Source organism: Podarcis gaigeae (assembly GCF_964106915.1).
Source record: "Podarcis gaigeae genome assembly, chromosome: 12".
Lineage (NCBI taxonomy): Eukaryota > Metazoa > Chordata > Lepidosauria > Squamata > Lacertidae > Podarcis > Podarcis gaigeae.
The window spans coordinates 61,543,986-61,561,064 of NC_139688.1; the positions used below are offsets into that span (position 1 = coordinate 61,543,986).

Consider the following 17,079-nt stretch of genomic DNA (forward strand, 5'->3'; position numbering starts at 1 on the left):
TGAATAAGACCGGGCCCAAGACAGAACCCTGTGGCACCCTACTAGTCACTCTTCTCCAGGATGAAGAGGAACCATTGATGAGCACCCTTTGGGTTCGGTCAGTCAGCCAGTTACAAATCCACTGAGTGGTAGCATAGTCAAGACCGCATTTTACCAGCTTCTTTACAAGAATATCATGGTGCACCTTGTCAAATGCCTTGCTGAAATCAAGGTAGGCTACATCCACTGCGTTCCCTTCATCTACCAGGCTTGTAATTCTGTCAAAAAATGAGATCAGCTTCGTCTGACATGACTTATTTTTCAGAAATCCATGCTGACTATTGGTGATCACAGCATTCCTTTCTAGGTGCTCACAGACTGTTTGCTTAATGATCTGCTCCAGAATCTTCCTTGGTATTGATGTCAGACTGACTGGGCAGTAATTATTTGGGTCCTCTCTTTTCCCCAGACCAAGATTAACCAAACCAACTCATCACAGATGTACAACCCTACAACAACCCCAGCTGAATGAAGCAACCGGAAAAAACCACAAACTGAAGGACTGGTGATTCTCCCCCCTCTTCACCTCTCTCCTCTCCCCCCAGACCATTGATATAGTTAACACCATCAACATCCCCCCCCAGCCCCGCACCTCCACAGAAATCCCCAGCCCAACACCAGTCCAGATGACCTCAAACCACTTCCCCATCACCCATCACCCAACAACCCATAACCTACACCTTCAGCATCCCCCTACCCCATACTAAGGAAAAACAACTCCTCCAACCTTAACAACACAACTTACAATCAGGCTAAAATCTGATACCCAACCAGCACAATGGTGGCGCCAGAGCGTACCATGACCCACATCCCCACCCCAGCATACCAATGATTTTGTTAATAACATTGGCAACATTGCTTATGAACCCTATACCTGACATTGGAATCACAAAGACTCTTCACACCGCCTCGCTAAGCACCCCCTATTGCAAATGACAGGGGAGATGGCCTGTCCCTGAACATGGCCCTCCACACCAGCTGAGACCTAGGACCAACTGGCTAAATGCCAGATGGCCCAAAATACCCCAAACAAACACCTATATGACTACATATAGGAAATTCTCTACAACCTACCCCCTACTCTTTAACCCAAATCTAACTCTAATCCCACTAGTCCCCCACCCACCACACTCTAGATCAGCACAACCCCATTGGTTCATTAAACAATGCAAAGTGAGAGACACAGGACAACCCGGACAGGTTGGCAGGGAATCGCCCTACATAATAGATAAGCAAGATGGCTAACTTAAAAGCAATTACATTAAATGTGAGGGGGTTGGGAAACCCCATAAAAAAATGCATCACCTCATACATAAATACCATGAAACTACACATCACCTTCCTACAAGAAATACACAACCCACTGAAAGGGAGCAAACTCCTGAACAACCTCAACGCCACAACAGTCCTAAAGGACAAAAAAGGCAGATTCATTTTCGCTAAAGGGACACTAGATGGCAAAACTAAACTGACAATCGACTCCATAAATGCCCCAAACTGGAAACAATTAGAATTCTTCCAGAAGACACTAAGTAAGTTCCTCTCCTCCTCTGAAGGGGATGCAATCCTAGGAGGTGACCTCAACGTAAATATGAAAGGCATTCACCTTACAATTCACCTTATATTCACATGGGCAACCTTCCTCCGAAGGAAACCCCAACAACTAGGGACTCTTACAAGTTACTAAAAATTTTAAAAAACAGGGGTCTTTATGACATTTGGGGTGAGCAAAACCCAGGAGACACCAGCCGTACATTCCAATCCAGATGCCATGGTACAGTGTCCAGACTGGACAGCATTCTGTTCACACAGTGTCTGATCCCCTCAGTGGAATCAATGAACATAGGTAACATTAAAATCACAGATCATGCCCCAGTAAAAGTCACCGTTAAAATAGGAGAGGGAACACAAACCACCCCATCATGGTCCTTCAGTCCCATCCTAACTACAAACAAACAAATTTGAGAGAGTCTCACAAAAACTCTCCAAATCTACTTCAAGGAAAATGATGTAGACAATATAACAACCCCCCTCCTATGGAACACAATGAAAGCGGTCACCAGAGGAGCTTGCATAAAAGAGAAAGCATTCCTTAAAAAACAAACTTCCTCAAAAATTAGCAAAATAGAACAAGACATCACTGCCCTCTCACCATGCTACAAACAAACAGGATCTAAAAAAACTCTTTCAACTTATAGAACAAAAAAGGAGAGAACTAGACTCCCTAGAAATCAACAAAACAATGATCATCATTCTATACAATGGTACCTCAGGTTAAGAACTTAATTTGTTCTGGAGGTCCGTTCTTAACCTGAAACTGTTCTTAACCTGAGGTACCACTTTAGCTAATGGAGCCTCCTGCTGCCGCCACGCCACCACTGCACGATTTCTGTTCTCATCCTGAAGCAAAGTTCTTAACCCAATGTACTGTTTCTGGGTTTGCGGACTCTGTAACCTGAAGCCTCTGTAACCTAAAGCATCTGTAACCCGAGGTACCACTGTATTCTAGACAACGCTTCTATAAATATGGAGGGGGAAACTCCAGACTATTAGCAAACAGATGTAGGAAAAAAGCACCCAAAACAAGAATACACTGCATCACCAAAAAATATGGCAACATAACATTTCCCCCCAAAGAAATAACCTCAGAATTTGAAGAATTCTACTCCAATCTATACACCTCCCATAGCCCATCTGAGAAGGAAATCAGAAAATTCCTAGCAGGACTGACCATGCCTACCTTAACTGATGAGGAACAGGAATTCATGGACAGTCCTATCACCCCAGAGGAAATAGATACGGTCCTCAAAAACATGAAACCACACAAAGCCCCAGGCCCAGAAGGCTTCACAGCAGAATTCCATAGGAAATTCAAAGAACCCCTGATGCCCTACATGACCTGCCTATTCAACGACATCACGGCCACCCCTAAAACCTGGACCCACTCCAAAATAGTCTCCATCCCCAAACCACTGAAAGACAGCCTCAAAGTAGAATCATACCACCCAATCTCATTAATAAACCAAGACTACAAGATATTCACATCAATCTTGGGCAACCGCCTAAAAATCTTCTTATGCAAGTTAATAGCCCCAGACCAGACTGGCTTTGTCCCTGGTTGAAATGTTACAGACCCCATCAGGAAACTACTGAACCTGATTGAACATAGCAAGGCAACTAAACTCCCACTGACAATTATGTCCCTAGACATCCTCAAAGCTTTTGATTGCTTAGAGTGGAAATACCTATTTGCAGTACTAACTAGCATGAAATTTGGGCCCATCTTCCTACAAATCCTCAAACAAATATACTCCCAAGCCTCAGCAAAATGCAGAACTAACAATATGGACTCTAACACCATAGCAATCCAAAGAGGCACAAAACAAGGATGCCCACTGTCTCCCTTCTTATTTATCCTGGCTCTGAAACCACAGACATCAAGGGAGTGGAAATAAAAGGCAGAACCTATAAATTAGGGCTCTTTGCAGATGACCTAATGGTCACAACACCAGACCCTTTAAACACAGTGTCCGGGAACTGCCATTGGAGCCAGAGGGAGAGGGAGGGCTCCAGAGGGATTCCGGAGAGCGTCCCAGGAGGGAGAGAAACAGCCCATCTTCTGGGGAAGGAAATCAGCGTAGCACCAGTGGAGAAGGGGGGCAGATGGGGGAATCGGCGATTTAGCTCCATGACTCCTCGCCGGGGAGCAGCGGAGAGAGCACGGGTCCTCCGCTGCCCACACCCTCCCTGCGCAGAAGGCTTCCGTGCAGGGAGAGTAGGCGGAAACTAGGCGTCAAAGAGCTTCTTTGCTGGAAGAAGTTCAAGAAACACCCACTGACGGATTCTGCCAGTGATTGAGACAGCCACGGGCGAGTGGCTGTCTGGACAGAAAGGGTTCACTCAGGCAACCCAGCCAGGTGTGGCGCCGATTTACGCACGAGCAACCCCTAGAAGCTTTACAGCAATCCGTCAGTCACTGACGTTGCTTGTGTGCAGCTCCGGAGAGGCAGCATGATGAGCCAAACAGGGACAGCAGGAGAGAGGGAGCAAGCAGCTGCAGTGCGGAGTCTGGTCGAGAGGAATCGAGACTTGGAGACACATGTAGCTATCCTGACGGCGCGGCTGGACGAAAGACGGGCTCAGGATGCACAGGTCAGAACCACCCCCATCGCAAGGAAGGTACCGGGGCTGGTACACAAGTTTGGTGGAAAGCCCAAAGACTACAATGCTTTCCGAACGGAAATGCAGTACGCTTTGGAACTGCAGAAAGATGACTTTGCTGATGACGGGGAGAGGGTGGCTTACATTGTGGGGCATCTGCAGGATGGGGCGCGCGAATGGATCCGGCCCCTAATGGCGATGCAAAATGCTGCCTTGAAGGACCTTAAGAAATTCTTCCAGGGAATGGACGCGATGTTCTCCAGTGAGGTGGAGCAAAGTGTGACACGGCGGGAACTGATGGGGTTCAAGCAGGGGGGCCAGTCCGTCAGAAACTACTGGTCGTGTTTTGCGATGTTAGTCCACCAGCTCGGGTGGGATCTGGACTCTGAACCGATACAAATGTTGTTTGAGGCGGGTCTGTCCGCCGAAGTGAAAGACGAGTTGTCCCGAGAGCCCCAGCCACGGTCGCTGGATGAGCTCACAAAGGCTGTGCTGGCGATCGGCGTACGCAAGGAAGCGCGGGCTCAGGAGAAGCGGGAAATGAGAGGGGAACGTTTCCATGACAACCGCATTCCTGAGATACCGAGGGAGCCTTCCCAGGCGGCGGAGCCAATGGAAATTGATGGCGCGCGCACGCGAGAGGTTTCAAACTCCGGTGAAGGTCGTAAAAGGGAGGGAAAGGAGTGGAAAACTACCAAGAAGTGTTTCCTCTGTCAAGGTCTGCCCTCAACGAAAAGCCTGGCAAGGGATGGTGGGGGCTGCAGGCCACGACGAGAAGGGGGAGGAAGGGCAGGCGCAGGGAAACGCCAACACCTGGCTGCCAACCAGCAGGGGCAGCAGCCAGGCCAGCAACCAATAGAAGTGCCCCAGCCTGACCCCCCCCAAGGCAGCTATAGCCATAGAAGTGGTGCTAGAACTCCCGAATGGGCACCCCGTCAAAGTTAAGGGACTGCTGGATTCGGGCAGCTCGTGTAATTTCTTCAGCAGAGACTTCGCTCTGGAGCACCAACTCCACCTGTTGCCTCTAGATTTTCCCTTGCAGGTGACCACCATCGATGGCAGGGAACTTCTGGGGGGGGGGGGAGTGACACGTCAGACCCCGCCAATGCGAATGAGGGTTTCCAGGCACACAGAGACCATTGCCTTTCACGTGGCCACACTGGCAGGACCCCCAATAATTCTGGGGATGAGCTGGCTGGCACTGCATGATCCAGTAGTGTCATGGCATCAGCAGTCAGTCACCTTTGGGTCAGCTTACTGCTTGGGACACTGTCTGGGAGGGGAGAACCCAAGAATGACGGTGGCCAGGGTGGCTGGGCTGGCCTTGGAACAAAAAGGGGAGGTGCCACCACAATATGCTGACCTGAAGGAGGTCTTCAGCGAGAGGGAGGCAGATAGACTACCCCCCACAGGCCCTTTGACTGCCAAATCAACCTACTCCCAGGGGCTCAGTTGCCGGTGGGTAAGCTGTATGCCATGTCCGACCGGGAGATGCAGGAGTTGCGGCAGTTTATTGACAAGAACCTGAAGAGGGGGTTCATAAGGGAATCAAAGGCGGTGAGGGGCAGTCCGGTGTTCTTTGTGGACAAAAAAGAGACTAATCAGCCCAGATTAGTCGTGGATTACCGGGCCTTGAACCTGGTGTCAGAACCCGTGACCTTCCCAATGCCCAGGATTGATGACATTTTAACACGGGTGAGGCAGGGGAAGATTTTTACCAAGCTGGACCTCAGGGGAGCATACAATTTGATTAGGATAAGGGAGGGGGACGAATGGAAAACAACCATGTTCACCCCCCTGGGGGCTTTGAGTACTTAGTCATGCCATTTGGATTACAATCGGGGTCCGCCTGCTTTCAAGCATTCATGCACCACATGTTGGGGCCCCTGCTGTACAAGAATTGCGTAGCCTTTTTGGATGACGTCTTAATCTATTCGGACAATGAGAAGCAACACGTCAGAGATGTCAGGGAAGTGCTACAGAGATTGCAGAAGCATCAGTTGTGGGTCAAGATGGAAAAATGCCAATTTCATGCCAGAGAGGTCGAGTTGTCAGACAAGGGCCTGGCTATGGACCCAGGCAAGGTGAAGGCTGTGCTGGAATGGAAAGCCCCCAAAACCCGGAAGGATGTGCAGAGGTTCTTAGGGTTCAGCAACTTCTACAGGAAGTTCATAAAGAACTTCGCTCACTTGACAGCACCCATAACAGATTTTCTTAGTAGCAAAAAGAGGTTCGCGTGGACAGAAAGTGTCCAGCAATCCTTTGAAAGGCTGAAGAAGGCGTTCACTTCAGAAGAGCAGCTCTTGCATGTTGATCTGGAGAAGCCCATGAGACTGGAGATGGACGCGTCCGACCGAGCCGTTGGAGCAGTCCTTTTGCAGCCCGGGGCCAAGCAGGGCTGGAGGCCATGTGCTTTTTTCTCAAGGAAGCTGAGCAAGTCAGAGCAAAACTACACAGTGTATGACCGAGAACTGCTTGCGATCTATGCGGAGTTTCGGCAATGGAGACATCTGTTGATAGGGGCACGGCACAAGATCCAGGTTTGTACTGACCACAAGAACTTGGAATACTGGTGGACCGCCCGAGTGCTCAACCAGAGACAGATTTGATGGGCCCAGGAGTTCGCCAAGTTTTCCTTCGAGATCAGATACGTGCCAGGAGAGGAAAATGTAAGAGCAGATGCGCTCTCCCGGAAACCGGAGTACATGGAAGGAGAGGGACCACCAGAGATCCGACACGTGTTTCCCAAGGATCGGTGTGTGTGTGGGGGAGCGTTGGTTGGGAAACGAGAACTGGCAGGGCTTACTAGAGACAACGCGTTCGCTCAAGCAAAAATCAGGGAACTCCGGGACGGAAGGGAAGATCATGGAAGGTTTGAGGAAAAGGAAGGGCTACTGTACTATAAGGGGCCACTGTATGTACTGGGGGAGACCTTGAGGGGGAAGGTACTTAAACAACTCCATGACAACCCAACAGCTGGGCACTTTGGACAGCACAAGACCATGCTGCTCGTCACCAGGCGGTTCTGGTGGCCAAAGGTGAGGGAAGACGTACGGGAATATGTACAAGGGTGCAACCGATGCCAGAGGACAAAGGAGGAGAGGGCTGCCCCCGCAGGGTTACTGGAACCCTTACCTACACCAGGAAGGCCCTGGGAGGTGGTGTCCATAGATTTTATGACAGATTTGCCCAAGTCAAGGGGGAAGACAGCAGTCATGGTAGTAATCGATCTACTGACAAAAATGTGCCATTTCATAGCTTGCTCACACACGGTAACAGCAGAGGAGACAGCCAGGTTGTTTGTGGATCACATTTTCAGACTGCATGGGGCTCCCTCGAGGGTTTACTTCCAGGTTCTGGAGGAAGCTCATGAGCTTGCTACAGGTCGAGGTGAGCTTCTCGACGGCGAGGCACCCAGAAACCAACGGACAAGCAGAAAGAGCGAATAGTATACTCCAGCAATACCTACCCTGCTATGTCAGCGAGAGACAGAACGATTGGGTAGAGAAACAAGCTTTGGCTGAATTTGCGTACAATAACGCTGTGTCCATGGGAATGAGCCCGTTCATGGCCAATTATGGGTGTCACCCCAGGGCCTTCCCGGGGAGGGGGGAGGAAGCATGGAGTGTACCCGCGGCAGAGCAGTTTGTAGAAGAAATGGAGGCCTTGCACCAGCAACTCAAGATGAACTTGGAGTGGGCCAAGGAAGTTTACAAGAGGCAGGTGGACAAGCACCGTTGGGAGGGGGAAGCCATACGGGTGGGAGACCGGGTGTGGTTGTCAACCCAAGGGTTGCCCCTAAAGGGAGGGTGCAAAAAGTTGCAGCCGAGGTGGCTGGGGCCTTTTGAGGTAACACAGCAGGTGAACCCCGTGGCATTCAAGCTCAAGTTGCCTGACAGCATGAAGATGCATCCGGTGTTCCATAGGTCCCTACTCTCACTGTACAGGGAGGGGCGGGAATTCCCGGGGCGAGAGGGAGAAGTCACCACCCACCCGCGGGTAGAGGAGAGGGAACACCACAACCAAGCCACGGAAATACTCGATTCAAGGTGGCGAGGTCGCCAGGTGGAGTACTTGGTAGCTTGGGAGGGAGAACCCAGGTCAGAAAATACGTGGGTCCCCGCTGAATCAATCAATGACTGCTATCTGATGGAAGAATTCCACAGTTTGTTCCCGGATAAGCCAAAACCACTAGCGAGATTCTGGGCGGAAGAATTTGGACCCACAGACGACGAAGGGGACTTGTGGGTTTTCCTGCCTCCGAAGAGGAGGGAGGGGAGGTGTCAGAGGGAGAAGAATCAGACTGGGAGGTCCACCCTGCGGGGAGAGATCTGACCTGGTGGGAGGCTGGTTTTGAATCCTCAGAGGATGATGACAGCTCCTTCAGGGGATTCCCCGCATCGTCAGCCGAGGAAAGAGACAAGGTTGTATCGGAAAATCGCGCCAGGGGGTGGAGGGGGTCCTGGGGAGGAGGTGGATGTCAGGGAACTGCCATTGGAGCCAGAGGGAGAGGGAGGGCTCCGGAGGGATTCCGGAGAGCGTCTCGGGAGGGAGAGAAGCAGCTCATCTTCTGGGGAAGGAAATCAGCGTAGCACCAGTGGAGAAGGGGGGCAGATGGGGGAATCGGCAAGGTGGCTCCATGACTCCTCGCCGGGGAGCAGCGGGGAGAGCACGGGTCCTCTGCTGCCCACACCCTCCCTGCGCAGAAGGCTTCCGTGCAGGGAGAGTAGGCGGAAACTAGGCGTCAAAGAGCTTCTTTGCTGGAAGAAGTTCAAGAAATGCCCACTGACGGATTCTGCCAGTGATTGAGACAGCCATGGGTGAGTGGCTGTCCGGACAGAAAGGGTTCACTCAGGCAACCCAGCCAGGTGTGGCGCCGATTTACGCACGAGCAACCCCTAGAACCTTTACACACAGCAACCACCTTAATCAGAGAACTCAACACATTTGCAAAGGTGTCAGGCCTACAAGTAGACTTTGTAAAGTCAGAAGTTATGTGCTTCAACACCCCTCCTCACACCCAAGAAGAACTCCAAGATAATGTCACCAAGATAAAACTTTGCCACTCCAAGTTCAGATACCTAGGGGTACAAATAACCAGAAACCTCAATAAATTATATCTCCGCAACTACAATCCACTGTGGCGCCAAATAAACAAAGACCTAAAGAGATGGAACAACACGAATTTCACTCTCTCAGACAAAATAGCCATGATCAAAATGATCATCCTCCCAAAACTAACCTACCTATTCCAAACCCTCCCAATCTGGATTCCCCAAACCCAACTCCGCAGATGGCAGAGAAAACTATACTTTATCTTCTCACACAAAAAACCAAGAATAAGCCCCAAATACCTGCACCTCCCCTCCTCAGGAGGATGGGAAATCCCCAACATAGAAACATATTACATTGCTGTCAGGGAACTGCCATCAGCTCAGAGGTGAGAGGTGGAAGGGCAGTTGTGTCACAGGGAGCCTCCAAAGATTGTGCGAAGCAGCTCTTCCTCCGGCGAGGAGGGAAGCCACGCCTCCAGTGGGGAAGGGATGCAGGGATCAGAAAATGCTAGAGAGAGCTGCAACACCGAGCCTGAGCAAAGCGGGGGGAGGCAAGTCCCCCTTTGCTAACGAGAGCCAGTGTGGTGTAGTGGTTAAGAGCGGTAGTCTCGTAATCTGGGGAACCGGGTTCGAGTCTCCGCTCCTCCACATGCAGCTGCTGGGTGACCTTGGGCCAGTCACACTTCTCTGAAGTCTCTCAGCCCCACTCACCTCACAGAGTGTTTGTTGTGGGGGAGGAAGGGAAAGGAGAATGTTAGCCGCTTTGAGACTCCTTAAAGGGAGGGAAAGGCGGGATATCAAATCCAAACTCTTCTTCTTCTTCTCTCTGCGCAGTCGGTTTGCGCTCAGAGAGGGGAGGAGAAGGATGGGGGTCAAAAGACTGCTATGCTGGGGAAGGTTTAAGGACCGCCCACTCCCAGATTCTGCTAGCAACTGAGCAGACATGGACTTGAGATGCTCTGCAGTGTAAATACAGTGGTGCCCCGCAAGACGAATGCCTCGCAAGACGAAAAACCCGCTAGACGAAAGGGTTTTCCGTTTTTTGAGGCACTTCGCAAGACGAATTTCCCTATGGGCTTGCTTCGCAAGAAGAAAGCCCATAGGGAAATCTCCGGGGACCTCTTTTAAATGCTGGCGGTGGGGAGCAAAGCCTTCCCCCCCCCCTCCGGCCTTCAGAAGAGGTCCAGGAAGGCCGGCGGGGGCCGAAAGGCTTTGCTCCCCACCGCCAGCATTTTAAAAGCAGTCCAGGATAGCAGGGAAGCGCTTCCCGCTATCCTGGACGGCTTTTGAAGGCAGGCGGGGGGAGCAAAGACCTTTGCTCCCCCGCCGGCCTTCAGAAGAGGTCCAGGACCTCTTCTGAAGGCGGGCGGGGGGTGAAAGTCTTTGCTCCCCCCACCTGCCTTCCCGGGAGAGCGGAGAAATGCAGCGTGTTTCTCCGCTGTCCTGAACGGCTTTTGAAGGCAGGTGGGGGGGCAAAGACTTTCACCCCCCGCCCGCCTTCAGAAGAGGTCCTGGACCTCTTCTGAAGGCGGGCGGGGGGCAAAAGTCTTTGCTCCCCCCTGCCTGCCTTCCCGGGAGAGCGGAGAAACGCAGCGTGTTTCTCCGCTGTCCTGGACGGCTTTTGAAGGCAGGCGGGGGGGGAGCAAAGACTTTCACCCCCCGTCCGCCTTCAGAAGAGGTCCTGGACCTCTTCTGAAGGCGGGCGGGGGGCAAAAGTCTTTGCTCCCCCCTGCCTGCCTTCCCGGGAGAGCGGAGAAACAAAACAATGGATACAATGAGACAAAACAATGGATTCACCTAGAGAGGGACACAGTTGAAAATACCTACACCACAGCATACCCTCTCCTCCCAAACAAACTAAGGAAAATTCCCACAACACTTCACAGGTTCACACAGACCATGCTCAAAGCATGGAAAACAGAAATAGACAAACTATCCCCATCCCCATCCCCACTAACACCCCTGGCGTACCACCCATTATTCCACCATGCAGCACAAAACCTCCAGATTAAAACCTGGCAAACCAAAGGCTTATATCACCTAATAGACTTCTATAAAAATAACAAACCTTTGTCAACACAAGAAATACAAGACAAACTAGAAGACACCCAAATGCCCTGGTTAACACACCACCAATTACACACCCTCTTAAACAATCCAGTAGTAAAATCAGCAGCAACTAGGCCTCTGACAACCTTCGAAAACCTCCTCCTAACAACAAAGGGACACGGTAGGGGGATGGTATCCGCAATATACAAAATACTACTCCAAAATGCCATGAACTCCCTAGACGCAATCAAAAAACAACGGGAGGATGACATAGGCTATGAGATTAACCCCACTCAATGGACCAGAATGTGGTCTAAACCCCCCTTTAAATCCATATCAACAAAAAGAAAAGAACTCACTCTGAAACAGGTGGTACCTAACACCAAGAAAACTAGCGCTAATATGCCCAGGAACCTCACCAAAATACTGGAGAGGGTGCACCTCCACAGGCACATACCTCCACATGTGGTGGGAGTGCCCCAAAATCCAACTATTCTGGACAACAACCATACGAGAAATATGTAAAATAACCAAGCAAGTATTAGAAATCACCCCAGAATTGGCCTTACATCTTCCAAGACAAAAATGCCCACTTACACCACAAAGAACGCATAACCCACCTACTTTCAGCAGGCAGAAACATCATAACCAGACACTGGAGAGACCCGTCAGGAGTAAGCATGGACCAATGGTACCAAATAGTAAGGGAAACAGCCTTACTAGAAAAATTAACCAATAAACGGAAACTGACACGGGGACAAATAGAAGAAGATGCCTTCTTCTCCCTTTTATCACACACACAGCCCAACAAGACAATGACAAAAATCCCCCAACAGCATACAAATCAATATGGCTAATCTGAACCTAAACACCCATCCACCCACCCCACTCACACATGAAAACAAAGACCGCCACAGCCAACCACAAATGAACAACCACACCCTAGGCCAACCCCAACCTCTCTCACTACCAAAGGAACACAAGTGAACAGTAGAGAACCTGCACAAGCAACGCTGACACCAAACCCTACATATATTAAGTAAAATAGAAACATCATCACCCAGCCCCACCCATCTTTCCCCCTCCCTCCCCCCTTTTCTTCCTAACGTCTCAACAAATGAAACTGATTTGTAAAAATGTTACATGGAAAAATACAAGAGAGAGACATTGCACATACTTTTGTAAATCAAGAAAATCTTTAATAAAAATACATTAAAAAAATATAATGCGTTCAATCTCACTGTCATTCTCATCAAACCAGTCCTGGTGTTTCTTGACTTGGTATCCAATAATTTGTTCACAAGCTGCAATAATGGATGTTTTTAACTTGGTTCAGTGTTCCTCAATGTTATCAGGGAATTCCGAAAGCAGATAGTCCTTAAGAGTTGTTTGGGAGCAGTCTCGCTTAATAGGCTCTTGAAGGGCTTGACTGTTCATTTTGTGCCTTGGTTTCCTTCCTTGAAGCCTGTGTTAAGATATAATATTGATAGCCACCATGGAGTGTATTAATCAGTGATCTGTCCAGCACTCATTGGCACTCATCATAGCTCTGGTAAGGAGCACATCATGACGATCTTCAGCTGGAACAATTACATAGTCTAGGAGGTGCTAGTGGTTTGACCGAGGCTGCCTCCAAGATGTTCTTAATTTATTTTTTTGTCGAAAGGGTATGTTGGTAATAACAAGGTTGTGCTTCACATATCGTCAAAAGTAAGATTCCGTTCTGGTTGCTGTTACCAATTCCTTCTTTCCCAGTAGTCCCAGGCCACTGATCGGAATCTCACCCAACTCTTTCATTAAAATCACCCAGGAGGATAATTTTATCTTCCTTAGGCATCTCTGATAAGATGGTATCCAGCTGAGAGTAAAAATTTTCTTTACTGTTTTCATTGGCATCCAGTGTTGGTGCAGAAGCGCCTGTTGGTTTCTGGCAAGTTTTTCCCCGACAGGTTGAAAGTCACTAATTAATGCCAGCAGGGACATCTGACAAGGGCTTTACAAGATCATTTTTGATAGCAAAGACTACTCTATATATTTGACGTTCTTGTTCAGGTAGACCTTTCCAGAAGAATGTGTAGCCTCATTTTTCTTCCTTCAGTTGTCCCTTACCTGGTCTTTGAGTTTCTTGAAGTGCTGCAATATTGATGTGAAAACGTCACAGCTCTCTTGCAATGATGGCAGTTCTGCGTTTGGAACGCTTATTATCTGTGCTATCCAACAAAGTCCATATATTTCATTTTCCAAAGTTCAATTGCCTTTTATGACTGTTGGTGGTGACCCCACTGGGCATTGGTAATCCAGTCAGGGGAAAAGGGAGGCAGACTAAGTTTAGGGCACCTTTTCTAGCCCCTCCCCCTTTTGCGGTGAGCAGAGTGGATCCTAAATAGGGCTGCTCTGACATGGATACAGCTGCCGAGCTGCTCAACTGCCTCATTCCTTGAGTCAGAGCGACTGAATCTGTATCCACCGCCCATGTGCCGGTTCATGACTAGGGGCTTCCAGATTTCATGGTCCTGCCCCCTTTACCATTTGCTGATTGCCATGGGACTTTTAGGGGTTTGGGTTTGGGATGGATTTTTGGAAGATGCCTGTGCGTGAATTTGTTTTATGTGTGTAGATCAGTGCACGCTGACCAATGCACAGTCTTCACAGTAAGGCTCTGTTCCTCTGGCATGAGAACCGGTAGATTCCTATCTGCTGCAGCCTTCATCTGCCTTCACAGCCGTTGTAACACACCGCTTGTTATCTTCCGCCTGTTCTGCCGTTGAGGACTTCTTGGATCATTCTTTGTCTAGTTCCTTCCCTTTGACCTTAGCACCTTGGGTGACCCTGCTGGGAGTATGAGACTTCTGACAGCTTTGCTCACAAGGGTCATACCAGCAAGTGAGAAAGTACCAGCCAAGTGAGGACGAGGGAAGGCATGGGCACAGAGGGTACCATCACTAGTCATGGTGCTCACCATCTTGATTCACAACCATTTCCTGAACAAAGGGACTAATGACAGTACTTAAGTGGCAAGGGATGACACTTACCTTGCATTAACTTGTCTGACTAGTTAGATTTTAACCCTTGCCTGATATAGGACCCCCGGAATTAGAAGGGACTCAGGACACCATGCAGATGGGCGCCCTCTCCAAACTCACAACAATATATAGGTTACTCTGGGAGGTAGTTTAGACTGTCCTATGGGAATTCCACGGACTTCATAGCTGGTTGGGGATTTGGACCTGGGTCCCCCGGCCTATTCTGACACTTTAACCAGTATACCTCACTGCCTAGTTCAACATTTCCCAAACAGATCTAACACAGGGTTAGAATGCTTATCAATATTCACAAGGCTTTGTCAATCTGTTATCTGGATGTCAGTTAAAGGAATGACGCTGCATTATTTTCAACATCTGCAAAATATCTGAACTTTTTTCAGAAGCCACACTCTCTCCCTCCTCTTAACAAAACCAAAGCTTGAGAACATCTAAAAACACACATGTCCATGTGACTGTCTCTTGACAAAGATAAATGAGAGAATGCAAGCTGTAGAAAAACAAAATGTTCTTTGGACAAGTCTCACATTTTGTTTTTCATTCATTGCTTTTACATTGCTTTTTGCCAAGCAAGTTTTGTTGTTGCTGAGTTGCTAAATCCCACCCCACCCCCCGTAGCTCCTGTGCTCTTCCCCTGGGGGTGGAGGAGTCCAGGAAGTGGGTGGTTTAGGAACAGACACAGCTGGGTGCATTACAGATGTGCGGACTGCAAAGTGAATTGCCATCATTTAGGTCACCTGGTAGAGAGCGCCAGGGAGGAGTCAGTGGTTGCACAGGGCATGTTGGCACCAATGAACTGGGGAAGGCCTGGAAGTGAAGTTTAGGTTGCCAGGTGGGATGCTGAGAGCCAAAATCTCTCTGTGGAACTACCAGTTCCATATGAAGGGCCAGTTAGACAAGCACAGCTTGCCCCATGGCTGGATGAGAGGGGGTTAGATTTGCTAGGCTCTGGGGAACATTTTGGGAGAAGACCAGCTTCTACAAAAGGAGTGGGCTCCACTTGAACTGGGATGGAGGTAGACTGCTAGCACCAAAGATCAAGAAGGTGGAAGATTAGCTTTTACACTGATCGGAAAGGGGGCCAATAGGAACCGAGGAGGGTACAGTTCGGAACAAAACTTCATCCCAAGATAAAGGTGGAAAAATAAGATAATTTAAGTGGGAGAGAGCAGCACAAGGCATTGAGAGTGCAGGGGCCAGAGCACCCCAGGCTAAAGAGCAAGTGCCAGAAACCTTTGGAGAGAGAGCCTGCATGTAAGGATTTCTGCATCAATGCTAGAAGCCTCCCAGCGAAGAGGGGCGGGCTGGCGTGCTCCATCTGGAAAGGAAGTGGGCATAACAGAAACCTGGGGGAATGGAGAGAAACAGCAGGAGACAGGCACCTCTGGATACAATGTCCATAGCCGGGGAAGGGAATCTCTGGCCAAAGGGCAAAACATGGCTTGTCAGGGATCTCAGTTTGGCCTGCGGCTCTATCTTCCTCAAACCACACCTGCTTGCCCCACACCTGGCATAATACATGAGAAGGATACAGACTTCAAAGGAACAATCAGGAGTGCATCGTTAAACTGTGGAACTCCCTCCCACAGGAGGCAGTGATGGCCACCAACTTGAATGGCTTTTAAAAGAGAATTGGACAAATTCATGGACGAGGAGGAGGAGGAGAGGAGGAGGAGGAGGAGGAGGAGGAGGAGGAGGAGAGGGCTATCAATGGCGAGAAGCCAAGATGGCTCTGCTCTGCCTCCACACTTGGAGGCAGCAAGGCTTCCAAATGCCAGTTGCTGGAAACCACAGGAGGGGAGAGACGCTCTTGTGCTCAGGTTCTCTTCGCTGGTTTCCACAGGCATCTGGCTGGCGACTGTGAGAACAGGATGGTGGACCAGGTGGGCCACTGGCCTGATCTGGCAGGATCAAAGTGAGCTCCTGATGGCTCCTGTGGTTCGATTCAAGGCTTTCTTCCACTTCCACAGTGGTTTTTGTGCAGATGCTCCCCTCTCCTGGAGCAACGCAGGCTCCAACCATCCAAAGCACCAGTCATCGGTCTGGGAGTGCCCTTTGCAGAGAATCATAGACTTGGAAGAGACCCTGTGCCAGAGCAGGTGTCAAGAGAAGGCCAGCAACAGCCCACAAGGTGTTGGGGTAGTTAAATCTTTACTCAACTACACAAAACAGTGCAGGCCTAGTGCGCACAGCAACTTTTTCCAGTAGATCTTGCCCTCCCCCAGGTCCTTCCCAATCAATATGAGACTTCTTAGCCTTTGTGCCACCCTCTTCATACATCTGCAGGTTCTGGGAGACTGGGGGGAGGACTCCCGGGTTTCCTCACCAGCCTGCCTCATCTCTGCCTCTTGAGCCCCCTCCTCTCCAGCCTCCACCTCTGCTTCTGATTCTGGACTGTCCTCTGCCACAGCCTCTTCCTGCTCAGTGAACCCTCTTACCTCTTCAGGTTCCAATACCTCTTCCATCTTCTCAGTCTGCTCCCTCTTCTTCATCTGACCACTCACCACTGTCCCACCACCACTTCTGGGGCTCTGAGCCTTCTCCCCTTGGGGGTTCCCCAGCCGATTCTTCCCACCATTCCCCTGCATCCCGCCAGTCCATGATATCGTGAGGGTCATCTAATGCAACCTCCTGCGATGCAGGAATAATGCACAGCAGTTCCTGAGAACCAAACACCCAGGTTGCTCTCAGGAGCTCAGGAACCCCATGCAAGGGATGTTGGAAAGTAGGTGGGA

General features: G+C 49.9%; 1 protein-coding gene across 1 annotated transcript; it reads left to right on the forward strand.

The window, feature by feature from the left end:
- The first annotated feature begins 3,901 nt into the window (after positions 1-3,901).
- Positions 3,902-6,916, forward strand: LOC310828570 (uncharacterized protein). Its single transcript, XM_083706191.1, has 2 exons — positions 3,902-6,010; positions 6,741-6,916. Exon 1 carries the CDS (start codon positions 4,051-4,053, stop codon positions 5,143-5,145), a length of 1,095 nt encoding a protein of 364 aa, XP_083562317.1. The 5' UTR covers positions 3,902-4,050; the 3' UTR covers positions 5,146-6,010; positions 6,741-6,916.
- Positions 6,917-17,079: the final 10,163 nt, after the last annotated feature.

Coding starts and splice junctions, on each gene's coding strand:
- LOC310828570 (XM_083706191.1), top strand. CDS start 4,051: ATGATGAGCCAAACAGGGACAGCAGGAGAGAGGGAGCAAGCAGCTGCA.